Genomic DNA, 27,707 nt, shown 5'->3' with positions numbered 1-27,707 from the left:
CTAGTTCTCAATGTTCCATGCAAACTGCAGCTAAAAATCTCCAGGGGAGAAGAAAATTAAGATTTGAATAATTGGTGAGAACTGCATATTTTAGCTATTGTGATATCCTCAGCTTTTGCTGTCCTCTCATCGAGTAAATGAGTTAGCTGCTGAGCTGTTAAAAGTCCTGTAGAGAAAATTACAACGTGAAAATACAATCTGGACTTGCAGTTTTTCTGTCCCACAGGCTCATCCAGCTTTTTTTGCTGCCAAAAAGAAACAACTGCTGCTCCCAGGTGCAACAGCAGGGTCGCTTGCTCAGCTGTACTGACACCTCAAGTAAATCTCTTAAAGTTGCAGAATTTCATTTGGGGGTATAGTTATGATTTTAGCCCCAGGATGGGCCCCACAGCCCCTCTTGGAAGTGCTGAAGGACTCTGTATTTTGTTCCAATTCTTGTGGAATGCTGTGAAGTAAATGGGACACATGTACACATTGTGGATATAGTGGGAGAGGCTGTAATTTCACTGTATGAGCTAAATGTGCACCTGGTTGTCTGGTGAAGAAAAGGCTGTGGGGATGGAAAATATGGTTTTCAGAGATTAAGTGTGCTGGCACTGTGCTTCTCATCGATGGACTGCGCATTCCTGCAGCACCCCTCAGGTTAGAGTACTGGGAAGCCACCTGAAACTGAATAGTGCTCAAACTACTTGGGAACATCACCTCTTTGCTTTTCATTTCCTAAATGACAGCTGAAAGTTGGGAAGGTTTTACACTTCTAAAATTATTTTCTCTTTCAAAAAATATCAGAATTTCTCTTAACACCTATGTTCCTGTGTAGGTATCAGGGTAACCAATTCAGGCCTGCAGTTTTGAGGGTCTCCACCATTTTTCATATCCCCGGTTTTGCTTCTGCCTGGACTGCTACATCGTTGTTTCTTGGATCTACAAACAGTAGATCACAGCACCATAATCTGTGTTTGCAGTCTCAGCTCTTAATATTTTTTGTCACAGCTGCAGTGATTTGAGTAATTTTGTTACTGGTATTAAAACTGCAATGCAATTTGTATGTTAAAGCATGTAAATGGCATTTATTTATTACTTTCACATATAGGCACTGTAGTTACAGTGAGCATTTTTGTGGCTCTGCCTGCAAAGGCTGGTGTTTTCCCTGAGCTACAGCACCAGCTGCAAAGCAAGGTCTTAAGGAAAATTTTGGAACAGATGAACATTTCCATGTCATTATCCAGTTAAAACTAGATGTGAAAGCTGCTTTCTTCTAAGAAGGCATTTTTCAGATCCCATAAACATACCTGTTACACATGTAACGCTGCATAATTGCTGGGTCTCAACTGTACCTAGGCACATACCAGGCTAGGTCACATCTAGTTTACTGTGGAAGAAAATTCTTGCATGCCAGCAGGTAGACCAGGATGAACTCCAGCAAGTCACCAATTCCGGGCATGTAGGCAACTTTGCATCTCTTTGTGGTCACAGACCAACACAGCTCCGGCTGGAGCTGTCTTTCCTTATTGTAGCAGACAAGAAAGTGGGTTGTGAGGGGCTGATTAACAAGAGGCTGTTTGCACTTCTGTGCCTTGATACAGTTATTGAGATGAGTTTCCCTCAATATTATTTATTTGAATGCCTATGCATGTGGCCAAAAGCAGCACTATGAGTGTCAAAAATCATGACTTTTCCTGTGTTCCTCACCTAATTTAGATTTTTAGAAGTCAGTGGAAATACACTAAGGCAGGGTCTGGTGGTACTCTGCTATTCCTGAAAATGCTTTAATGTAGTAACTGTCAGAGCAGTTAATCTATGGAGATCTACATCCTTTCCCCAGCCAAGGCCAGAACAAATTGGCACAGTAAAACCTGTCAATGAGCAGCTATGCAATCATGTCCTAAGATAGCTCCTAAATTTCTCTGCACATTAGTGCTTGGTATGTCTGAACAGGGAAGATTTATATGCCCCTACTTTTCTTCCTAATGGATGCTCTAAGGTCTGTCTGTGGTAACTTCTGGATTTTTACTGTTTTAAATCCATGAACCAAACTCCAAATTTCACCCTGATAAAAGGGAGGATCAGAGGCAGGAGGTATTCTGTTGTGTCATCCATTTAGAATGAACAATTTATAATTTAGCTACTTGCCAGCCCTGTGCCTGTGAGCTGTAGCTGATCATGCAGATTACCCCTGGCAATTTTTTTAATCCTAATTGTCCCTTTTGGGTGTTTTTTTTAGCTGAAACAAAGATCTGCTTCAAGTACTACCATGGTGTGAGTGGGGCGCTACGAGCCACAACTCCAAGTGTGACAGTGAAAAACAACGCAGCTCCTGTAAGTTATGTTTATTTTTTTTCCACGTATGTTCTGTTGTCACTGTACTATGCCCTGCTTTCCCTGCTTGCTTTATATATCTTTATGTCAAAACTGAACATTCTTGGTTTTCATTATATTATGGTACAGAGAAATGGGTAGTCTTTCCATGAAGATGTGGGTTTGTATGCCAAGAGAATGTAGATTCAGCTCTGAATCTGTCACTGATAATCTCTCTGATTTGGGGAAAGTCCCACATCCTAGCTGTATGCTGTTCTGTAAAGTTCTCTTCTCTCTTCTGGGTGCTGTGAGATTTGGGTAATACTTGTAGAGGATTTGGTATCCTTGGACAGTAAATACAGTAAGTGTCCAGAAAGGGAAAAGATTTTCCTCTCTTAAAGTGATTTTTTCAAAATGAGTATTTTTACAGCAGTGCCTCTGAGTTCCAGGAACAAGGAAACTATAACATGCCCCCATCAGTGGTAAGAAGTGGGGATCTGAACATCATTTTTTGACAGATTGAGGCTTCTGAGAGCAATTTTGATTTGCTAGAGCCTAGCAAAGCTCTGTGGCTTAGATAGCTCTAAAAAGCTATATATCTTGTCTGGTATTGGAAAATTTTATCACCCTGAGAGTGAAACATCTTTTAGAAGCCCAGAAAAAGACTTAATGACCTCCAAAGCTTGTCTGGCCTTGCTGACAGTGTTTTACTGCATGCCAGGCTTGGCAGAGACCTGCATGAGCTGAGAAGTTGTATTCCAACCAGCATAAAAAAAGACCTAGAAAAAGATCTAGTTCAGATATTGTTTAGTCTGGAAGATGGGTTCAGGAGAGAGCTGTCTTGCCTATGGGTGTATGCCAGTTTCAGTGGACATCACTTAATTTTTTAGCCTTTTTTTTAGTGTTGTTTGGTTTTGTTTCTCTTGTTGCTTTTTTGCTGTGGGTTTTTGATTGGTTTTTTCCCCAGTCCAAAGTTAATATTTCTAGAAAGGCTGAAAAGTCTCCCATGCTGTGTGTTGGCTGTATCTGATTCCACCAAAGCCAGAAAAGTTTCATTTTTTCACCCTTGAGCCATGAAAAGACTTTTGATGGTTTCTTTTTGCCTTCTTTTGATACACAATACAGCTGCAAACTAGATGCTGGGTCGGGGCTGCTGGCACATCCTTTAAGACTGAAAGGCATTCTTGTCTCATTGCACCTTTCTGATGTGCTCATGGTGAAGCCATTCATCAGTTTTAGAGCCTGGAGTATTTCCTTTAGCTGTCTTCAGAAGAACATTAGGATGTGGCCCTGGATATCTTCATTGTGAGGGATGCTGAAAAGTTCTTTGTAGCCTGTATTGAGTCACGTCTTGTTGCCCCAGGACTTGTTACTGATTTCCCAGTTGTTGTAATTTAGTGGGATAATGTCTGCCATTGATTTAGTCACTGACTTCTCTGAAAGGTAAGCCAGCCAACCCAGGCAATAAATACCATTATGCTGAGAGATTAGAATTTGTTTTTGAGTTATTCTTGTCCCCATCTTAGATCTGAGTTGGAGCCAACTGCACAAATTTTTTAGGTCTAGTATGGAAGGGTTGCTCTTTGTTATTAAGTATCAGCAGTATGTATGAAATTAGTAAAAGTTATGCAGTATGAACTTGCACATAGCCTTCTGTGTGAGTGCAAAGAGGCAGAAAAAGTGCTATAGATTTGAAAACTCCTTCAGAGTTTGGAAAAAAATACTGGGCTGACTCTTGCCTGTGTGAAGGCTTTCAGCTAAGTGTGATCCTCCAAATTCCACTCCCAGCTGACACTATCAGATGGCTTTCTCCATCTGCCTCTCTGCTGTACATGTCCGACCTTTATTACTGAAGTATTTGAATGTTTTATAGCATCCTGTAACACGGGCAAACGGTGTTGCTCCCACTGCAAAGGTGGCGAAGGGGATAACAAAGGATCTGCCCAGCCCTACTCTTTTCTTGGTTTTTGTGTGCACTAGCTGCTGCTGCTGGGAGTTGGATATTACCATGCAAAGTGCAGACATTATCTCTAGAACTGAAAACACTCACCTTTGACTGTGATTTTACTATTTTGTGCAATCAGTTTAGGGCCATGACACTCTGGCACCATGCCTGTAGCTATCTGAGGTTCCTGACACTTCTTACCTTAGTGAGACTTTACACGTGGGGCCCTTCTTGATGGAGGTGGATGTATCAAATTTCTCAGTTGTCTTCACTGCTCCAGTGGTTCAGAGCACTTACCCAGGGGTTGGGCATGGTAATTCTTATAGTACCAACAAAAGCTGTGGTCTTCTGACTGCTGTGGCCTCGGTGCAGAGACAGCCTCTGCTCCTCAGAGGAAGCTTCCTTCAGATCCTGGGACAGCTTCCTGTGTATCCTTTCTGAAAGAAGCCATCCTGTGGTCTGTGCTGAGAAATTGACCCTCTATTGCAGCCAGTAGGAAATTAAGCAGTGGCTAATGGACCTAAATGTATTAGAAAAAATAGCTTTACAGGGAAGTCTCATTAGGGTTCTTACTGTGGGTGTCGAGGTTGAAGTATTTTGAAACCAAAGAAAGTTTGCCATTGTAGTGATAGTGTCATAAATTCACTGACTCTTAAGCTGTCCATAGAGGGACAGAGGGAAGGAGGCTTTGTGTTTTTTACATAAGCAAATGTTTTTGTTTGGCACATCTTAGGAAAAAGATCCAGAGCAGGTGTCCTTTGAGAAGCAGCATTTGAGGACAGGTGACCTTCTGGGGACAGTGTTTTTACTGCTAGCACTAACTCATCTGCTACTGATGCCAGAGCCACCCAGGTGGGTTCTGTCCAAGCCTCCGAGCACATTGCAGCTTCTGCATCAGGGGCAGCAGCTGGCCTATTGGCTGCTTGGTGTGTGTCCTGTCATCGAGTCTGAAAACACTGATAACCAGCAGTATCCTAACACCACAATCTAGAACAACAGCAATGAAAAAAGAACCCTCCACTGTCTGTCTGACTGCAGTTTGCTGCAATTGGAAAGGGAAAAGAAGCTGGAAGTAGTCATGCTGGGGGCTGTAAGCAGTTGCCATTCTTGTTCACACGCTGCTGAGACCATCTTTAACTGGCAGTTGAAAGGAATCCTGCCTCCAAAGGAAAAAAAAAAGCTGCTGTGTAAGTTGAATGTCTTTGTGTAGCACCAGTGGTGCTTTAGGCTGAGTAGCATCTCACATTTCTTGTCTTATGAATGTTCTGCTCCATTTGAGTTTATCTCTTATGCCGTAACCCAGTTATTAGAGCTGCCTTGCCTGCTGATTAGGATGCCCTGCAGTTCGTTTGTTGGTGAAAAGTCCTGTCACATTTTATTGCCTGTGAATCATCAGGCTTGAATATCTGAGAATGAAGGACTGTGCACTTTGGCCAATTCATACATGGCAGAAGCTTAAATGTGAATTTGGGGCAGCAGATAGGCCTGGGGGTAATGACAGTAAAAAAGAGCACCTTCAATTCTGGAAAAAAAGAAAAGAAATATCCTGGCCTGCTCCTTTTTTTCTGAACTAGTGGAAAGCAGTGTTGCTTGTGCATAGGCATTTATACTACTAAAGCATAAACATTGGTATGGACGAGCAAACAGTTTTCTCAGTAGAAAAGAGCATTTTCGCAACATCTGGAATGTTCCTATATTTGTTTCTCTTCATTTATCCATAATATTGTCATCACTGATTCAACTTTATATCAGACATTGTTGTAGAAAGAAATACAGGTTACAGCAATTAATTCTAGCAGTAGGGACGTGTTATATTCTTAATATAAAAATGATTCAACCTGAACAAGATTTTCTTGCAGTAAAATAAAGCTAGCATGAGAAGAGCATGCAGAAGAAAGAAGAATCTTTTTGCCTAAGAGTTTATAGCCTGAAAAGATAAATTGGATACATCACAATTAAAAGGCAGTAAGTGGAGAATCAATGCTTTAGCCTCAGGACAAATGTCTTCACTAAATTGGGAGCATTCACTCATTATGTATTAGATGCAAAGAACCTCAGCTGATTGAACCTCTGGAGCTTTCATGCTGCTGTTTCTGTCTCACAGATCGTGGTGGGACTCATCAGATACACCTGGCATTGTGGGAAAAGCTGTGTAAATTGGAGCTGATTATTGAAAGAGACCTTCTCTTTGTTGTGTTTGTGTGGAAGTGCTGCCTCAGCTGGGTTTCCCACAGCAGGAATTACTGCTTGATAAGCTGCTGCTATTTGGTGGTGACTGATCATTCCTGAGGACTTCCTGCTGTAAATATTTGCATTACGTGTGTCACGTCAGAGTGTGGGCTGACGAGGAGTGTTTGGTAATGGATTCTGCTTCATTTCCATACATGTGTTGCAAGATGGGATTTGATGAGTATGCACAAACAAGCAGCTGTATCTCTCATTCTATTAGAAGGCTGGTTTTTAAAATCTCACCCGCATCTTCTTTTTCACTTCATGTCTGATTCTGTGGTGAGTTTTAAAACTGTCCATGTTTCTAGGACATTGCTATGGAACATACATTTGTTCCATAGCAATGATTTGGAGGGTGTAGGTATAATTGCACTTCAACAGACAGTAAATAAAGAGGGAACAGAAACTTCTAGTGGCTTCTGTACTGTTCAGCAATTGAGGTTAAAAAAAAATTTATGGAAAACATAACATGAGGCTGCTGCAATTAATCACAGCAAAGAATGCAAGAACAAGTGTAAGCGGTGTACCTTGAAAGGCTCAGCGTTTCCAGGGAGGGAAGCAGCACTTCTCTGGAAGCTACAGGTATGCTTAGGTGACTGAGTATTTGTTAAAAGTGAGCAAGAGAATCTCCTTTCCTTATCTTGAGCTGAGAAATAGCCAGAGCTCCCCCAGCTGCAGCTGCCTTCCAATACAAGGCAAGAAGCAGTATTGTTAGTATCACCAGTGTTCCATATGTGTCTCCCACTTTTACCAGCAAAGGTAAGGCATTCAAGAATGAAAAAATATCAAAGCCAAAATGAGAAGGGGAAATAACAAAGATTGGATGTATATAGGGAACACTAGCACTTTCATGTTACAGAGTTGTGTCTGTACTCATTGTATACTTCATTTGAAATGTTCTAGGGGAGGGATAGACCAGCCACTTCAGTGGCTACAGGTAACATGCACTCAGAGGGAAGGGGGGCTTTCCTGGCAGAATTTGACCCCACTAGCTACATAATACAAAGGAATGATTTTTGATATCAGAACAACCATCATCATGCTTCTTACATCTGAAAAATGTCGTTAATTTTTTTTTTTCACTTCCGTGTTGTTTCCTTATAAACCCACAGTAGTGTTTTACAGCCTGATTTGGTCATACTCAGTTCATGTTCAAGCACAGTTACTCCCATGAGCAGCCTCTTAATACTTGCACAATTGAGCCCGTAGTTCAGTGTAATTACATTTTTAGTTATGCTTTTCTATATCCTAATTATCACTGATTCAAAGAATTTGAAGGTTAATGACACGTCCAAATTAATTCTTATTGCCACCTCAGTAACACAGGCTCTTTTTCAGTATCTAGTTATATAAAGTCTATTGTATTTACACTGCAATTACCCTGTCATGTAGCGAGCACTTCATTTATATGAATTAGTGGAGTTGGAGTGTGTAACCAGGATGTAATTGGTCCTCCAACTGCAGCATAACCATAGTCACTGTGTTATAAATAATAATCTTTTTCTTCCTTTTAGTTTCCCTACTCTCATTTTAAGTAGGAATGGTTGAGATTTTCTTTCAATATTAAGAAAACTCATTTGTAATGAAGGTCTCGTCTGAGTGCAGTGTAATAATACTTGCTTTTACAGCTCTGATTTAGTAAAGGTGTGGAGCATGTGCTGAAACCCCATGGACTTTACTGGAAATGTTTACTGATTTTCTTTCAAAACAGAATACAATTGGCAATAGGGTCACTTGCATTTTCATTATGACATATATCAGATGTGTCAGTGGCTAAATAAGAAATCCAGGTCCATGCTTCTGGTGGCTTTTTTCTCTATCTTGTTACTGACTTTTCAGCTTGGTGTGGTTGAAACTCCTATTATCATTCATTAATAGATTTACACCCTTTTTGAGAGGTAAGTGCTCATAATTTATTATCTAACAAGCAAAAACTGAGTAGGGGAGGTACAAACAATTTTCTTTGTGAACACTGATTTCCTGAGCAGCAGCCCATAACTTCAGTATGCTGGTATGTGTGTTTTTATTGTTCCACCCCAGGAGGAATGTCTCTGCTTTCCAGCACACAGCTGTTTGCATATTTAAATGTTATTTAACTTAGCAGCCTTCATAGTTTCCTGATTAATCCATATGAGAGACAGGTTATTTGATCATCTTAATGGAACTGCAAACACAAAGACCTAAAATTAGCCTTTGGCATCAAAAATCAGAATGGATTGGAAAAACCTTTATGCGACAAATGCTTCCAAAATACTTCTCTGTGGTTTTTTTCTGCCCAAATCCACCTGCATATTTCACACAGATCTTCAAGAAGCGCATATCTAGGAGAGAAGTGGAAGACCCTCTTGCACAACGCATGTGGGATGTGGGGCAGCGGGTGGCCAGTTGTCAGTGCTGCTCTTTTCTTTATTAAGTAAAATAATTCCATAAATGTTCATCCATCAGACTTGTTTCTATTGAGTTAGTGTAAATGCGCAGTTCTGCAGATTTAAAGCAGAGTAGGACAGAACAAAAACCAGGGTTAATGCTACCATTTGCAGGTTCTGTTAAATTGTTGTCCATTTCTTGCCCTCTCATGGACTCTACCTAAGCAGCACTAATTGTGGAGTTGCTGAGCCATCTCTAAATATTACTGACCACAGCCTAGTCTTCACTGTGCAGGTCAGTTGCACCAATTCTGGGTTTCTCCCTGTTGCCCTAATTTTTTTGTATGTGTTGTTTCAAAGAAAACCTTTAGGTCAAATTTAACCTTACTAGGCATCTGATACTATATGAACTTCTAAGTGTAGATTTAGAATGGTTTAATTAGCAGACTTGCAATACAGCACAGAGTCAATATGAAGAAATAAAAAGTATGACAGATGGGAACTGGAGTGATTTTATTTCAGCAACAACAAGGAGACCATTACACAAGCCATTTATTTGTTAATGGGTTCAATAAGAATCTGGTATTTCCCAGCCACTTGCTTTTGGAATGTCTCCTGTTACAGTCACATAATAGCCATAGTAATATCTGCACATCATATTGCTCCCTTCTGTGGTTTAGTAAATTATGGAGATATCAGCGACTGTTCAGCACACTGCACTGGTGTAATTATCCTTGCTTTGGCCTTTTACATTCTTAGATACTCTCTTATTAATGAAAAACAATGCAGTTCCTGACATTATATAGTGGGTCTGAGGGCAGATACTTTAGTTTTTGAAGGGGGAAGGAAAGAAGGATTTAGACCTGGGGAGTCCTTCAGAGCTGAATGTGATAGAGTGCTGAATGAAGGAATGAAACACCTCCTGCTTCCTCCCTTCTAGGAATTACTTGCTGTGATAAGGGCATGAATCTGATTCTGGGTAAGCACAAGATAAATTACCAGGGGTTGTTTAGACTACATGACACAGCTTTCTAGTATGTTTTAGTTCAGAAGTTGCAAAAATATTTGCTTTGATGTTGCTTTACAAAATACATTCTTTCTACCCTTTTTCCCTGCATTTGCTGGTTTGATTTGTTATTGCCAGTTTTGTACACATTGATTTAAATCTCATTCAGTGCACTAGAGGCCTGGTAATGAATTTAAAAAGAGAACATTGTGTTCTACCCATTTTTTGTGTGTGTTTGACTATTATTGAGTGAAAGCACTATTTATACTTGGCACAATCTTAATTTAAAAGAAAGTGCACTTTTCACTCAGATAAAAAAAAGGAACGGGAATGTTGGCAGGGTGAATTCAGTATCTAGCTAGTCCAACACCCAAGACCATGGAAGCTGTATGAATCCTGCAGTGCATGGGCATGAAATCCTGTAGGTCAAATTTGGTATGTCTACAGTATTGCTTGATAGGGCATAAAGAGGAAAAGACCAGGGTTAGGTGTTCTGTGTTACCTTTTCTTTCCAGGACTGCTTATCCACATCATGTCTTGCCCTAATGTTTTCACTAGCTGTCCTTTCCTGCTCTGCACTGGACCTGCAAAGAGAGGCAGCTGTTGGGAAAGCTCGTGTCCCTGTTGTAAGTGAGAGGCTCGATGACTGCAAGTCATTGCAGCAGGAAAATAATTTTGAGCCTGTCTGTTGTAAGCTTTCTGTCCCCCCACAGGGTCACATTTTCCCCTTTATTTAGGCCTTGCAAGTAAAAAAATCAGCTTTGCTTTCTTCAGTTTTTGCATTTACATTTGTTCAATTTTATTGTCTTCTCCCATTTTTCAGGATTAGCAAAGATGGAGATAAGAAGCTGTTGATATCTCCCATCTCTGTATCAGTTAGCATTGCTTATAGCTTTACCATGTTTCCTTTTACTGAAGTACTTAGATGCATGTGTGTCAGGTGACATGTGATTCTGATCTGCATCTTCTCTTGGGCAATTTTTAATGCAAAATTAAATTCCTGTTGAAGGCATAAGCAGACATTTTCAGAATCTCTTATAATTTCTGCTACTCATGAGTTTTGTGTGTTTGTATTGAAATACGGGAATAAGAATTATTAAGTGTGGATAACAACCTCATGGTTTTGTATAGAATTGCAGCTGAGTTATAGAATCTTAGAATAGAATTATAGGATTGTTTAGGTTGGAAAAAACCTCCAAGATTGAACTCCAACCTCTGACTGATCACCTTGTCAATTAGACTGTAGCATTAAGTGCCAGTACACTTGTTTCTAGAACACCTTCAGGGATGGTGACTCTACCACCTACCTACAAGCATTCCAATGCTTGACAACCCTTTTCTTGAAGAAGTTCATCCTCATGTCCAACCTGCTGCATCTTGAGGCTATGCCCCACTTGCCACAACCTCCTTGCAGTTAGTTGTAGGGAGCAATAAGGCCACTGCTGAGCCTCTTTTTCTCCAGGCTAAACAAACCCAGCTCCCTCACCTGCTCCTAGAGGATTTACCCTCCAGACCATTCACCATTGCTGCCCTTATCTGCACTCACTCCAGCATATCAATATCTAACTTTAAGTGAGGGACCCAGAACTGACCACAGGACTTGAGATTAAGCCTCACCAGAGCCCAATAGAGAGGGACAATCACAGCCCTGGTCCTGCTGGCCACACTGTTGTTGATACAGGCCAGGATGCCATTGGCCTGCTTGGCTACCTAGGAATGCTCTAGATCATGTTCTGCTGCTGTCAACCAGCACCCCCAGGTCCTTTACTTCCAGGCAGCTTTGCAGTCACTCTTCCCCCAGCCTGTAGCACTGCCTGGGAGTTGCTGTGATCCAAGTGTAACACTTGTCACTTAGCTGTCTTGAGCCTCTCAGAACTGGCCTCAGCCCATCAATCCAGCCTGTCCAGATCCATCTGCAGAGCCTTCCTACCCTCCATCAGATCAACACTCCTGCCTAACTTAATGTCATTTGCAAACTGAGGGGGCAGTCAATCTCCTTGTCCAGATCATCAATAAATATATTAAACAGGACATGGCCCAATAACCCCATTAGTGACCAGGCAGTAATTGGATATGGCTCCATTCACCACAACTCTCTGGGCCCAGACATCCAACCAGTTTGTAACCTGCAGAGAGTGCACCTGTCCAAGCCGTAGGCCACCAGCCTTTCCAGGAGAATGGTGTCAAATGCTATCAAAGCCTTTACTTCTGCCTTCTGGGGTAGAAGACCTTTGAAGCAGGAATGGTGTTAATTAGCTAAGAAATTTGAATCAGCTGGGATGAGATGTACCAATTGCTGTATCTACTGGCCTCCATGACCCAGTGTCTGGTTTAAATCCAGCTGGAAATAAAGCACCATGCAGTCAATCATTTAACCTACCCCCTACCCTCCCCACCCACCCTGGTGGAATGGCGAGGAGAATCAAAGTTAAACTTGTTGAGATAAGAACAGTCTAATAATTGAAAATAAATTAAAACACATTAATAATATTAAATGGTTATAATTATTGTAGTAATAATAATAATAATAGGAAAAACAGGTGATGCACAATAAAATTGCTCACCTCTTCCTGACTGATGCCAGCCTTCTTTTCCCAAACCCAGATCAACTTTGCTACTAGGTAACTCCCCCAGTTTATATGCTGGGCGTGACATTCCATGGTAATCTCTTGGAATATCCCTCTTGACAGTTTGGGTCACCTGTCCCAGATGTGCTCCCTCCCAGTTTCTTTTGTTAACCTCCTCACTGGAAAAGCATGAGACAAGGGAAAAAACAGTCCTTGAGTTGGGGTAAAGACAAGTTAACAAAAGCCAAAACTTCAGTGTATTACCAACGCTATTCTCATTCCAAATCCAAAACACAGCACCTCTAACAGCTACTGAAATGTTAACTCTACCCTAGCTGAATCCAGGACACCCAGGAAGTAATTTCTAGTCATGTTTCTGGGAGAACATTGTGCTTGCATCAAATCAAGAAGACAAATTCTGGTTACTGTTAAAATCATGCTGACACTTTTTCAAGACTGTCTGACTTACTGTATGAATTCTAATTGTTCAGATTCTAATTCTTAATGATGATCCATCTTTACTACCTGCATTTTCAAGATAATTTTGCCTTTTTTAATGTCTTGTTCAGCTTTGTTATATAGAACTGTTGTCTGTCATCTGTATGTTTCACCTCTGGTGTGGGTGGCAATGTTTCACCTCTTGGATATGTGCTAATAAATAGTATTTTCCAAAAGGGTTACAAATTCTCAAATGAAAGTTGTTATCATAGACTTTAATCTGCTATTAATTCTAATTAGCTGAGGAGAAAAAGCAGAAGACTAAATAGTAAGTATTAGCTTTGCTGAAAAGCACAGTGGTCAGGTTTCTGACTGACATGTCCATTCAGGGAAATTGGCATACTAAGCCATGCTGATTAGTTTAGAACAAAGAAGAAATAACTCATGTGGAAGAAGGAATGCAAATATTAGCTGAGAGACAGCTGTTTGTGTAGCTAAGCCTTCTTAAGATGTTGAATAAATTTTAAAATATGTACAGGGAAAAACATTAACTCATTGCTTATCTGAAGCAATGAATAAAATCCCAAATGGCTCTTTAAGAGCTTGCAATGGATGAGGCAAAATAAGTAGATGGAGCTGGGACAGTGAAGGAACTTGTTTTGTAAAATTCTTATGATAATTTCTGTAACAATATAAAAATAGGACATCAGGAAAATATGGTGAATACCGCAGAATTACTGTATTCTGTAATTGTAATTATGGTTTTATTTTTTAAAATATCTGTGATGTTTGTAAAACAATGTTAGGATGTTAGAGACTCATCATCATTTCTTGAAGATGGTCTTTTGTTTAACAGTATTTATTACTGTGTCTCAAACACACTGCCAAGTGAAAAGGGAAGAGGAAGGCTGATCTGCAGGGAAAGATTATAAAAAAGGTGTAGCTATGGGCTTTAAATCTATTGGTGTAGATTATTGTCAACTGAAAGCCAGATCCACTGAAGTAGTAGAGATCTTTCTGCCTATTCAGCTGATCCTTCTCTCAAAGTCTGGGTGAGCTACTGCACAAATATAGGCTAGATTCAAGTTATTTACATTGTGTTTCTTTGTGTGGCTATTTTAAATTACTTACTTCTGTAAGGCATGTCACCGTGGACAAGCTGCTTTGGAGTCCAATGCAAAGTTGAGTTAAATTGGTTTTGGTTGTTGTTTTGGTTGTAGTTTTCTTGCTTGCTTTCTTTTCTTTCAGAAAAGAGAATGGGGACTTAGCTGTGGTTTCTGACTGAGGTCTCCTGATGCACTGACCAAGCTGGTTGTGCTCTGGAGTTGCAGTCAGAGCTGTAGCCTGCAGGTTTTCAGATGGGAAGGAAATGTTTAGGACAAACAGATGAGAAACAAGTTGAACATATAAGTTGTGAATTTGCTGTGCAAAAGCAAAGCACATTTTACAAAGCTTTGATGCATAGTTGAGAATGCTGATAAATTCTTGGGTAGGTGTGCAGATTTTAAAGTCTCTGAACCACCCACAAATGTATCACAGATTTTAATAGAATCGCATGTTCCTAAACTAAAGGATGTTGTGTTCCCTGTGGCCAGCTGGAAAGCTGGCACAGTGGGCAGAAAGCTGGGAGATAGGTACAAGACCTCTTGCATCCACACATCTGTATCACAAGTATCTGAATACAAGCCAAGGTATGAACTTAAGCTGAGGTGGGCAGTTGTGTGCCCAGTCTCTCACTCAGCAATTTTCAGTAAATTTCAGCAGCTCTCATGTACCAACATGCCTGTTTTCAAGCACTGCATGGATTTCTTTACATCAGAGCAGCAGCCAGACTAACAGCCAGACATGAAGAGGGAAAGAAGGAGGTCACAGAATTTGTTAAAGCCACATCTGTAGTCTGCACTGAACCTGTGTGTATGATAGATGACAACAATTTAGTTCTGACTGGATTTTCAGTAACCAAGGACTTTCCAGCAGCAAGAGAAAATAGAGAAAAATAATTTCATTTTCTTGAAATATCTTTCTTTTGTTGTCTTGAAATATTTTTCTTTTGTTTTCTTTGCTTTCCTTAATCCTGGAAAGAAGAGGGGCAGGGAGAAAGATCTGGGGAGAGAAGAGCATTATTGTAATTTTGCAATGCATAATCCTTTATAAAAATAGCCAGTGCTTAAGATCTCTTCTGAAATGACTCATACCCTCAGATAACCTAAAATCAACTGACATGACTGAGGAAATGACAATGAGGTGAAATTGCACACATTTATAAGTGGTGGATTTTCAGGTCATTTTGAATGTTTGTGGATAATCTGCAATAACTCGCAGGATGTTTCAGTAGAAATACCCTAAGTAGGCACAAGTGAAGAGCAAGAGAGGAGCAAGAAATACCCTAAGTAGGCGCTAGAGAGGAGCGAGTGGTGACTGAAAGCCAGAAGGTTTTTCAGCATCCTAAGAAACACCCATCCCTGCGGTATCTGCCGTGTGTTTAGTGTGCATGGATGTCCATGTGCACATGCATACAAGCCCCATTTACAATTATGCTATCCTTTGTTTTATCTGTACATTGAGTATATCTTGGGTTGCCTGTACTTAACTTCACACAGAACCTGGGTAATCCAAAAATACATTTATAATGTTGCATTGGGAAAAAGTTATGATGGGAGACAGCTAAAAAAAGAAAAAAGCATCAAGAGGCAGACTTTGTGCTTTACAGTTAACTTTTAGGTTTGAATTTCATGATTTCTTGGAGCTTGACAGGATAACCATGTTCCCTTAACACAGTTTTGTTGATAAAGTTATATAATATTGCACACTTTTAAAAATATTTTTTTCCTATTACTATTACTCGGACCTCTTTTTTTCTCAGGCTTTCTTACAAGTGGAGAAATTGATATATGTCAGAATGTTATATATCAGCAGATTGCATAAGAATATTTCTTTAATAGAATTGTGAACCTTTTGTTTATTTTTAATCCTTGAATGTCCTGAGAAACATTTTCCTTTTCCATTAAATGTCTGGGTCTTTTTTCCCTGGCTAGCTAGCTGAATTCTCAGGCAAGATTGTTTGCATCTGTACATCAATATCTCCACTTTAAAAGGAGGCTTAAATTCTTACATCTGTAAAGTCTGATGGAAAGCAGCTAAATTGTTCTTACACACTTTAACTCAAAAAGTCTGATTTTTATTTACACTGAGGCAGCTTTTGCCCTTACACCTATGTGGTAGGACTTGGTGGTGAACCTAAGTATAAACCACATTAATTAAACCACATGTTGATATTCTTAGCACAGGACAACCAGCACCTCTCATAATACCTAACTAACCCTGTGTAATTGTTAAACTTCAGTTCACAAAATGCATAATGGACTATATCTCAGCTACCAACACATTTGTGACTTTTTCTGGCAGATTGCAACTGTACTAGGACTGTGATTCCAGAGGTGAAATGTTTGAGGGCAGCCCAACCGTTTGAGGGCTGTTGTTGTACACCTGAGTCACTTATGTCCAAATTTTTAAAATGTAATACCAGAAAAGTCTGCAAGTGACACTGTTGTCAGGAAACTCTGTTTTTTAAAGCACGTTGTTTATTTCTCTTATTTTTCCGCAAAGGGTCCCACTTACTTTTGTCATAGGCAAGTTTGAAAGCTGCTGCTGTCAGGTTTGAGTTCTAACAAAGCTGTAGTGATCACTGTTGGAGTATTGGGATTTCTCTGGTGTTTGGCTTGGGTGTTTTGAGATGTATCTGAAAGGGAGGGAATTTTTTTAGGATGTAAGGATCTGGAATTTTAGAAATTAATTTCTTGCTTTCCTTTTAGCATCCTCCACTGCTTTTTCCTTTGTTTTCCACTTTTGTTCTATAGACCCTTGCCCTTTTTCCTCTTTTCTGGATCCAGTTTTTCCTTTTCTAGTAAATTTCCTTCACTTTTATTTTGGCTTCTTCCTTTCAAGGTTTTGAAGAGCTTCTGTATTAGGAGAGGTCTAGACTGCCTGAAAAACATGCTGAGTGCTGACCACAACCAGCCTTTAGGAACCCTTGGCTGCCTCTCAGACAGGTATCTGATAACTCTGTGAGCCCCACAGTGGGGTGGTCAGAGCTGGCAGGAGAGCTCAGGCATGAGTGACATCTCCTCTCTTGCTGTGGAGGTGAGCTGTGGCCATGTCAGGCTTAGCTTGCAGGTCTGCTGAAGTCAATGATTTCCCTGAAATGACAGCACTCCTGCATTTAGTTGACACCACTTTCCCCTCCTAATGTATTTTCATGACTTTATGTGCAGAAGACTTGCATCCAGTATGCACCAAGACAAATCCTTCACAAGGCTTTTGGTGGTGACCAAATTGCTGTAATTAATTAATCTCTTACTGGAGATCAGATTTTGTAAAAGCTGCTTCTCCCCAGAAGTCCTTCCTATCCCTCAGGTTTGCTCAGTGCCCTGCCACACTCATTTTCAGAATGAGTATGGCCTCTGTTTTCTTCATCATTCAGATTGGACTTTACATACGAGGAGTGGCAGAGGAAGAGCTGGATTTATTTATTCGGTCCAAAGGGAATTCTTATGTGGAATGTTACTGATTCCTTTAACTACCAAATGGGATATTGTAGGGAAGGAGGCATACTCTGTTCACAGCATGTGTTAAAATGATAGCAGGTCATGGACACAAGTTGCAGCAAAAGACATTCTGATTAGGCTTCAGAAATATCTTTTGTGTCAAGAGAGTAGTCAAACATTAGAACAGGTTGCACAGAGAGCTTGTGGGATCTCCATCCTCAGAGATACTCAAAGCTGGACTGGACACGGCTCAAAGTAGCCTGCTCTAAGTTGGACCTGTTTTGACTCAAGGGCCAGGTGACTTCAGGAGATCTCATCCAACATTGTTTATTGTATGGCAGTTTGATTACAATCAGTATTCCCACAAGGCCACTTCACTGGAGAGGGCTGTTGACTTTTAAAAGCCTGCTGTTCTAGAAAGCAGAAACCTAAAAAAACCAAAACATCAAGTGCTGTAGACAGCAGAAGCCAGTTGGAAAACAAAGGCTATTTTTAAATAGAAAAGAATAAAACAACTACAAAATCAGACAAATAGCAAAACAAGCAAACAAACAAAAAATAAAGCCCATGAGTTTGCTAAGGTGAGATAAGCAGTTTCTGCTGAGTCTAATGGATCAGCTAAAAGAACACTGAGTGTGAATGAGGCTGCATTAACTAAATGACTGTAGATACTGTAAAAGCAGATTTTTTTTCTTCTCAGCTTTATCCTTTCTGTGGCATCCTGACCTGAAAAATGCTCTGTGTAGTGAAATGTTTTATTAAGAATTCAGCAAGATCAAGGGACATCTGAAGTAGCACAGATATTTCTCTACTTTTAAATTCGGACTATAAATCTACAGTTGCCTCATTTCTTCCCAAAGTAGAACCCAAGGTTGAAAGTAAAGTGTCTGTAACTCACTTCTGGAAATAATGGTATTCATAGCTGAACTGGTATTTGAGGCATTCATTTAGAAGAATGGGCATTGTTCGCTGCCTAGCTGCTTCTTTTATGGTGCAAAGGGTCATTGACTCAGTTGCCTTGTCCAGAGCTTTGTCAGCATGACTAATGCTCTGAGCCCCTCTTTAAGCACAGCTTAGCTGAAAGATACATTCTCTCCCTCAGGTGTAAGCATTACTCATCTGTGCACTTGTCCCACCTAAACCACATTAGAAGAGTGAGGAGTTTCTGAAGCTGCAGTGAAGGCAGCTGATGATAGTTTCCTGCCTTTCAAAGACATCATGCATGTGTCAGTGCTTCCACTATATATGTCCTATGCTTTGGTGACTCTGGTCATTTCATAGGCAGAGAGAAAAGGTGTTGGCAGCAGTTTTTTGATTCTCTGTACAAACAAAGTGTTTTCATGAAAAGTTTGAATTTGAAGTCTGTGGGGCAAATTTTATGCAAAATTACATGATCCAATCAGTGTCAAATAGGCTTCTTAATCTGTCAGTGGCAAACTTCCCAGTTATTTCAGTGGCTTGCAGGATATTGCTTAGGTGTTACAGAGAGGATAATATTTACAAGCAGTTCTTGCTGTCAGAGTGCTTAAGCACATTAATAGTCTATGTATGAATCTGTCAGATTTACAGGGCCAATACTGGTCTGCATTAGGCAGCTGCCTGGTGTAAATCTGATCATAACACTAGATTTTCTTAGAGTTTTTTTTCTGGGTGGTGGTTAACACTGGGAAACACAAAGCTGTTTAGCAACCATAAGGAGCTATCTTTTCTGCTAACTAAACTGGGGTTTGTTTTGAACACATGGTCTGTAAAGACTGTCATGTTTTGGACCACTTTAACCTTGCTGAGAGACTTCTTAAGGTTCATGGGGTCATTGGCACCAAATAACCTGCAGGCTCAGAGGTAGTGTGGGGGCAGTTGGTGGGATATGCTGCAGAAAACAATCTTCCCCAAAGTTTGATAGGTAAAAGTGAAATATCTGCTGCTTAGATATAGCCCAGCCCTCAAGCCAGAAACCCAAAGTCTACCACATGCATGTGTGATTGTCTTTCAGTATCTGAAAATCTAAGACTATTTAAATGAAGTTTCAAATAGTGAAGGAAAATCAGTATCTCTAATCAAAGTTTTTCCTCTGCTGCCAAAGGATAATTGAAGTTTATTAGGCAAAGCTGTTGAAGACATTAAAAAGCTAAATTTATTAAATTTTTGAAAGAAAAAGATATTGGACTCTATGGGAGGTACTGATTTCTTGCCTCAGTCCTTGATTTGTTTTAAGTGGAAGTGTTTGCTCCCAACATGCTTATTTGAGATTCTGGTTATGCTGAAAGAGCATTCTATGCATATAGGATTTGTTGTGGAATATGGAATATCTTCATGCCAACATGGAAACCTCCATATACTTGGTATGTACTCTCGCTGGATGTCCTCTTGTCATAAGCCTGTTGATAGTTGCCTTCTAGAGGATGTCACTGAGGTGCTTCATTAAGCAGCAGGGTTTTTTCCCAGTATTTTAGTTTGACTGACGCAGTTTGTAATCTAGAATCTGGTGAAAGAACTCATAACATTTTCCATTAGGGTAAAAATGTTTACTCACTTCCTTGCTACCTATTTCAGAGGTTTCTAGGACAAGAGTTTTTGGAATGAAAAAATTCTGTCTCCTGGGGAAAAATAAAGCAATCAATAAACACTGCTGCAGGGTGGGGCAAAAGATGTGTTCTGCAGAGAGCGGGCAATTGTCATATGCCCACAAAAGGCAGGTTCTCAACTTAATTAGGGAAAGGCATTGAGAAGGTGGTATATTACAAGGCTGGAATGCTGCTGACCATGGCACATGGGGAAGCCTCTGTGTGTGTGTGGTCACAGTCCTTCAGGGAGGCAGAGCCGGCAGCAGAGCGCCCAGCAGGAGTTAGGCTGCTGCCAGAGAAGCTGGCAGCTGTTTGGAAGCACCTGATAGAAAAATACCACTGTGCCAGCACAATGCCTTAACAAGCTAACAGGATAAGTGGAATATATTGCATTCAAGAGCTGGATAATTCTGTTAGCAGAGTGGGGGTTGTAGCTGAAGCACTGCCACTAATTAGGGGTAGATTTTCAAAGTGGTGCCTGGGATTATAGACAGATATAATGCTCTCAGTAACAGTCAGGGAGCTCAGATCCGCCTTTGTTCCTTTCAGAATTTGCCCCTTACATCCCAGAGCAGCTTCTTCACTGAAGAAGCCAAGTGATGGTGTGAAAGGAGGCACTTAGTCTGTGTTTGCTTAGTAAATTTTGTACAAAACAGTTTAAATTCAGCACCTGGGAGGAAACAGGAATATTCACCCATTTGCAGATCTACTGAGGAATTCCCTCTCTAAAGAAGATGCTAGTATATGAAGTTTAAACTCAGGATGATGTCTGATATTCTCTTACTGTGATAAGATGTTTGATGGCTGGGCTGTAGAAAATGTAAGCCTTTTTCCACTTATTTTGAAGGGTTAACCTAATGTTAAGCATTCAGTGAAGTCAAGAGTGAAACAGTAAAAGCCAACAGAAATAGGTTAGGGGAGAAAAAATTTTGAGGACTGTTCTGGACTCCTGTGCCATGTACATTCTGGTCTATTAAAACAATGGCTCTAAGTTGGTTTAAACTGAAATCAGCAAGGCTGTTAACCTTACTTATTTTGCTTTAAATCTACTGGCAAGTTCAGTGGTCTTGAAAAGCAGAAAACAGAGAACTGGAGCTTGAAGTAAGCACACTGCAGGCAGTGACTGGATGGCCTGTCTTTTGCACTGCAATACCACATTTTTAGCTCTGTCACATCTAGCAATACCTTTTCTGTTTGCTGATGCACGGTTTGGGGCTAAGTTGAGTCTATTTTTCACTTTTGATTTGAACCAAGCATGCATTGTAGCCTTCCCTTTTCACAATGCTCTAATCTACTGCTTTTCATCCTCAGAGCCAGTGTGTACAAACAGAAAGTATTTTGCTGCTTTACGTTTGTGGTTTACAGCCTTCTTTCATTGTAGACTTGATTATAGGTCTGGAGAGTACTACTTGGAAGTGTGAGCTTTTCTGAATACTTTGATATGTCCTTAGATCTACTTTTTAAAAGAAAAGCTCTCACAAATACATAATATTGCCCCAGCTAGAGCCTTGCAAGTTTACAGTAGCTGACTGTTTGTGTTATATATTACTGCAGTTACAATCTGTGCTATCATTGTAAAATATTCTAGGTTTTAATTAGCATCTTGTAAAATGGGAACTTGATTATATTGAGCCATGTCCATGGCTCAGTATATATTATATTGAGGTCACATCCATGATATAAAGTCAATGAAAGCAAACATGTAGTGCAGCACTGATTTTAATATCACTGTGATTCCCACTGTTTAAATAAAAGAAGTACTGACCTGTGGGAGGAGGGATCAGTTAAATGCCACCATTCTTTTGCAGCAGAAGCTACTGATTCAGAAGTGCTTTGGCTGTCAATGAACACTGAGATTAATTAATCTAGGTGTTTCTTCTACTTGTAGGAAAAGAAAACTCACTTAGCTTTGTTGAATCTCTTCATGCAAGCGCAGTGGCCAAAAATGTCCTCTTCTGGTGGAAGACAGAAATCCTTTTCCTTCTGGAGAGGAGGAGTGCTACAGAGCACTAAGACATAGGAGTATTTTCCTGTGCTGTGTGTGGGAAAAGGAGTAAGTGTTTGTATTTGTCAGCTGTACATATCTAGCTGTGGTAGATGCACATAATACAATCATATTTATCCTGTTTTGTATCAGCAGGACTTTAAGAATTGTTAAGGTTTGCTGCACAATAGACAACATGATAAAAGGAATTTAATGCTGCAAAAGATGTTTTGGCAGCAATGCTGCGCTATTACTGTGGTGCCACTGCGATGTCCAAAAGCAGGTTTGCTAGTACAGCACCAGGTAAACACAGTTACAACAATTAGTTTCTTCCTAACTTTCAGACCCATATTTACACTACAGCTGTGTCAAGAGGTATTTGCCTCATCATAACCTAGAGCAACAGGGAGGTTAAATAGGGGCATCCTAAGGGTGCCCTGTAAGCCACTTTATTTTCAGGAGGAAGAATATTGTCCTTATAACTCTTTCACATATTTAGGTAGATTAGTGAAGGGAAAGGTATTTTAGGAGATATTTTTAATTAGTTCTTTCTGGCTTTTTGCTTAGACAAATTTTTAGTGATATGCTTGGAATTTTGCCTCAGCAAGAACTCTGGGCTTTCTCAAAATGATTATTTTTTTCATAACACATACCATGGCTAAAGAGAAAGGGTGCCTCAAGGGCACCCTTTCCTTGTGTGAAACCTGCCTCCTTTCTTATTCAGGGTCACATAACTTCCTTCTAGCATTTGCAGGAACTACTCACAAGGAAAAGTGATTCCAGGACAAGGCTATTATTTTTAGCTTTCAGTCTTCTTTTTTCTGTGTACTGCAAAAACGAAAAGCACTACCAAAGCTGGACTGTTTCCTGAGGTCAGCAAGTCCCAACAGGCTTCAGTCTGGCCTCAAGTACCTTCCCATGTTTCACAGTTGGCAATCACCAGTGCTGGTAGTCATCTTTTGCTTTGCTTTAGAGGTTGGGAAACTCTATCACAGATCAGAAGATTTTACAGTGTGTGTTTACTAGAGAATATTATAAAAGAAGTACTGATGCTTCTCTTAGTGTTTGAATGTATGTGCTGACATCAGTGGCAATGATACTGGCTCCAATTACATTAAAAGAAATCAAAAGGAGGTTTGAATCCAGTTCAAGAAACATTTGGTTTTTGGAGAGAGATTCAGCTAGGCTTAAAGTTCATGTCCCATCTTCATGTCTAAATACAGCAGAAGTGTGTAGTAAAAGCATATTCATTCTGTTTTGTATCAGCAGGACCTGTAAAATTAGGCTGGGTTGCACAATGTGCAAAAAATGGCATTATAAACTAAAAAGATTAAGCTAATTCCGACTGAGCTCTCACTTCAATGGCATGAAAAACTGAGAAGTTATTGAGGGAAAATGACATTTGCTCCTTTTCATGTGAAGGACTTCAAGCCCATAGGATGTCAAGTGATGAGATGAATGTTGTCTGTCTGTCGACTAACTGTGTTTTAAGTGGCAGTTGAGAAGATAGAGGGGTTTTTACCTCCTGATGACTAAATTCAAGGTTTACTTACAGTGATAAAACTCCCAATGTAATTATATTGCAGCCACTAAAATCAGTCTGTATTTCCTTGCCATGATGAATGGCAAGCAGGAGCACTATGACCTGTGCACATCCCTATCCCAGGCCTGAAGATACTATGAAACCCATTTGATGTGGCTGCTGATGAGCTCTGGTGACCACTCATGCTCTTTTTCCCTACTCTACATCAAGTGCAGCCTTGTCCTCATTACTGGGGACTGTCTGGTATTGCATTAGAAAACAGTGAATCCAAACTGCAGCAAATAGCTCTTCTTATTTTAAGAAAATCAGACTTAATGTTGGAAGACTTGTCTTCCTTATTTCCTTGCTGTTCCTTCTGACTTCTTGAAATGCGAATATTAAAGTATAATGACTTTCATTACCTTCCTATTACCTTTCCTATTCTTTGAGAGAGGATGTTTGTGTGTTCCTGAGCCTGCTCTGGCATGTGCCCTGGCATGCTTCTCATGGGTGAGAGGGTGCTGTGTGTTTGTGAGGAGAGTGCAGACTGGTGCCTTCAGACCACTGGAGGATGAGGAGCACAGGTTTGTGATGATACAGCTACACAGGAGGCTCAGTTGTATGACGTTTTTAATGTGAATCACAGGTCTCAAACCAAAGGACAAAAGCTTCTCTCCTTCAGCCTTTCTGCTGTACATTCCCTTCCTTGTCCACCTGGCCAGGAAGAAAATTGGAAAAGCTTCCATTAAGTGTTTCATTTTGCTAAGGTTAATTGCTAGGTATTCTCAAAATGGCTGGCATGCTGATGTAGTGCTGCATCTGAGGGAGTTATGCAGGGGTCAGCTACTGAGGGTGGAACTCGTTTGCACAGCAGGGCTGGCTTTTAGTACCCCTGGTTGTATGGCTGAAAGGTGAGCATTTGACAGGACACTGTGGGGTGCATCTACTTCACAGAACAGGTGGACCCTTCAGGAGCAAATAAATTTATTTTGTTGTTGTTTAACTTACAGGACTGGATATGTTATTACTCCCCTTGAATAAATGGCAAGCTTTGCTAGTGCAAGTTTGACCATGCTGAGGGTGCCTTGCTTTCTATCAGGATTTGTTACAACAGTCTATTATGACTGTCTCAATATAGTTTCACTAATGTAGATATAACCCCTGAAGGGTCATTTAATAGCAAATATTTTTAATGTTTGAACAGGTTTGCAGGACCCCATCAGATCCAACCTGGTTTGTTCAGAGTGTCTGCTGGGCTATTCATACTAGCATGGTATATGACATACATAGCAGGTCTGAATAAAACCCCAGACAAATGTTAAAGGACTAGAAAAAAGCACCTTTTGTACATGTGTGCATATCTGGGTTGGTTGGCCTCATTATATGCTGGACAAAATAATGAAAAGACCATAAAAGTAAGCATTAAGCATAATGCGTAATAATTATCAGGCAGTTACATAGTATGAAAAATATATGTTGACAATGAAATGTCATTGTTTCTTGATAGGATCACAACTTTGGCTGGCAAAGGTTGTTGAGGTCTTGTTATAAAATTCTCATAGTCACATATATTCTGATTTAGATGGGTGTCTATCCAGAAATCAGTGGTGGCTTCTTTAAACATGTTGAAACCTACTTTGCTGAGAAGTCCAGTAGTGCAACTGCAACTAATTAGCTGTGATCCAATAGGGATGTTTCTACTGGAATTTATTTATAGTCCTGCCCTACTCAGTATCTTTTATCCCATTTAGATAATCTGGAAGAAACAAAATGATTATTACTAAAAGTCAGGTCCAGCAGAACCCATTACTTTATAAGGATGTCTAAATTCGTCCATGGGTTTTTGATCTAGGTCTCATCCATGTGAGGTTATTTAATCCCTGCTAGCTGGGCTAAGTACTCACTTGCCCAGGTTTTGCATTATCTGGGGGCAGAGAGCAGCTTGTTTTCTAAGTTAAGCTTGACTACACAATATTTAATATACCGAGCAATGAGTCACAGCTGAGTGGGACTTCAGTTACTGTTTCCCACCAGAAACTGGAACTTCACTGCATAAACACTGTTTTTCTTTTTCGGCTGAAAGCTGAGTGGCAGGAGTGACATGGAGCTGCTGCTTCCCGGGGGCAGAGCTGCACATGGTTTGACTCCAAAGTCGGTGGGAAGCAGTACTCATAGCACCACCTCCCTGCTGAGCTTGGAGTCTGACATCCGATGGCATCTCCTCTGCCCTGCTCAGGGACTCCACACAAAAACTGCTGCTGGTGGGGCCTAATGCCCCAGTCACTGGCCCATGGGTGTTCTTGCTTCCCAGTTCTGATCACAGGCAGAAGGCAGCTTGGGGCCTAATTTGCACAACAGCAGATCACCAATAAATTTGCTGAACCAAAGACTGACATTAAAAACTGAACTGTGGAGTACAAAGAGTAATCTATGGATTTTAATTTTTTTTTTCCAATTCACCCTCAATGCATATTGTTAGCATAATTCACAGTGGTTTTTTTGTGCAGGGTACTAGTAATCTCTCAGAAGTCTTTCTTAATGGTATGCAATAAACCTTCTGTAATAAGATTTTCCACATGAGTAATAAGGTATTATAAAGATGGAAGTTGTTTCAAGAGGTGCTAGCCACATCCCCATCCTTATGTACTACTTTTATCTCTTGACTAATAAGTAGTTCATTTTTGAGTGAAGAACTGCTTTATTTCAAATTACAGTAGTATTTTTACATCATTCTGTTTTTTTAAGAGAAAGCTTTTAGGCAGGGATGACTTAGGCCATTAATGGTTAAATAATTACCTAGATAAAAACATGGTTTTGAACTCTGGTCATATAATTGATTCTTAGTTGTAAAACTAAAAATCTGTAAAAAAGACAGTTACTAAGCAATTCTCTGTTCAAGAGTTGTTGGAGACTACTCTTTCTCATAATTCTTTGTCTCCCAGCAGATTTTTAAAAGCATCACCAATGAAGACTCAGTCCAGGGACAAGGAAGTCGGAGACTGATAAGTTTTTCATTGTCAGGTAAGTCACTGCTGATAAGTAAGTTTTAAGCCCAAAGGGTTTGGGAGTGAAGTTACTAGGACCTTTTTTTGTCTGTCGCTCTAGAAGTGATGCTGAGACAGAGAATTAATATCTATTATTAGTGCCACACTCATTTCCTTCAATGAGATTTATGCGCTGAAGTAGCTTGTTCAAGTAGAGTTCTGGGGCCATATTAGGTTTTTCTGTTTACAATTAAACATGTAAGTCATGGAAAGCAAGATCAAAGGCATGTGCTTTATTTAGAGAGCAAAATGGGATTTGTGGTAGTACTCTGTTCCTTGGAAAGAACGTTCCACAGTCATGGTCTGGACCTGAGGCAGATCCATGTGCTGTGGTGCAGAAGGTTCTCTATATTGCTCAAAAGTGACTCTCAGACTTCTTGAGCCAGAAGACTGCTCTCACTCATTTGCATTGCATGAAGATAGGTGAGGCTTAGCCTCATTACTTGGCATGTCACTGCAGGTTTTAAAGGCTAAATATGTTTCCATGTTACAGCTAGTAACCATTTGATCTAGCTTTGGTAAGAACATGTAAATTACGTCTGTAGACAGAAACCAGTTTGTCAAAAGAGTCTGGTTATGGGCATGACTCTTATTTTGGAGTCTTATGCTTACTGGTTAGTTTCCATGTTTTTTTAGCTCCTGGAAGATCAAAAGAAAAATGCTTGACTTGACTTGGAAATTCTCTGAGCACGTAGCACAGAGTAAAAAGTGTTACCCTAGTTCAAAAGGTTTACAAACATAGGCGTTTAAGTGTTAGCCATATGATTTATTTCAAGCTTCCTTCAATTAACAATGCATGCCAGTGCTTTTCCAAATTAGTCAGCCATTGTGGTTCTTGAGAGGTTTTGGTAGATAAGACTGACATTGGGCAAGGCTTTTTTAACACATGACTTACTTTTTCCAAGTTGCACACTGGACATCCACCCATCAGTTGATAAAACAACAGGTTTAGCTCAACAGAAATAAAGAAGTGGACTTAATATTTTTAATGGCCATAAATAATCTTAAACAGAAAATGTGGCCCAGAACTAGTTAAAGTTTTTCATTCTCTCAGATTCATTGGCCTAGTAAGCCAGGAGGTGTCAAGAGGAGTAAAATGTGGTGTAACTGGGCTCTTTTATAAACTAGAGTATTTAATTTACAGCTTGATTTAAAGTATATAAAGACCATACCTCATGATACATTTGAGATATCTTATCC

The 27,707-nt window shown here is 40.1% G+C and overlaps 1 protein-coding gene across 10 annotated transcripts in view; it reads left to right on the top strand.

The window, feature by feature from the left end:
• The window catches only part of HECW1 (HECT, C2 and WW domain containing E3 ubiquitin protein ligase 1), a 236,242-nt gene that overhangs the window by 118,438 nt on the left and 90,097 nt on the right, over positions 1-27,707 (top strand). For 6 of the 10 annotated variants that reach the window (XM_085570306.1, XM_021531975.4, XM_021531973.4 and 3 more), the window contains 2 exons: positions 2,225-2,319; positions 26,406-26,484. In XM_085570306.1, the coding sequence (XP_085426432.1) occupies positions 2,225-2,319; positions 26,406-26,484 (174 nt within the window). The remainder of the gene's footprint in view (positions 1-2,224; positions 2,320-26,405; positions 26,485-27,707) is intronic. The other 4 variants (XM_085570302.1, XM_021531974.4, XM_021531968.4 and 1 more) reach the window with 1 other exon arrangement.

Source organism: Lonchura striata, chromosome 2, assembly GCF_050655825.1.
Source record: "Lonchura striata isolate lonStrDom1 chromosome 2, ASM5065582v1, whole genome shotgun sequence".
NCBI lineage: Eukaryota > Metazoa > Chordata > Aves > Passeriformes > Estrildidae > Lonchura > Lonchura striata.
Note: the sequence above shows the minus strand (reverse complement) of the source record. Positions and strands in the feature narration are given on the sequence as shown.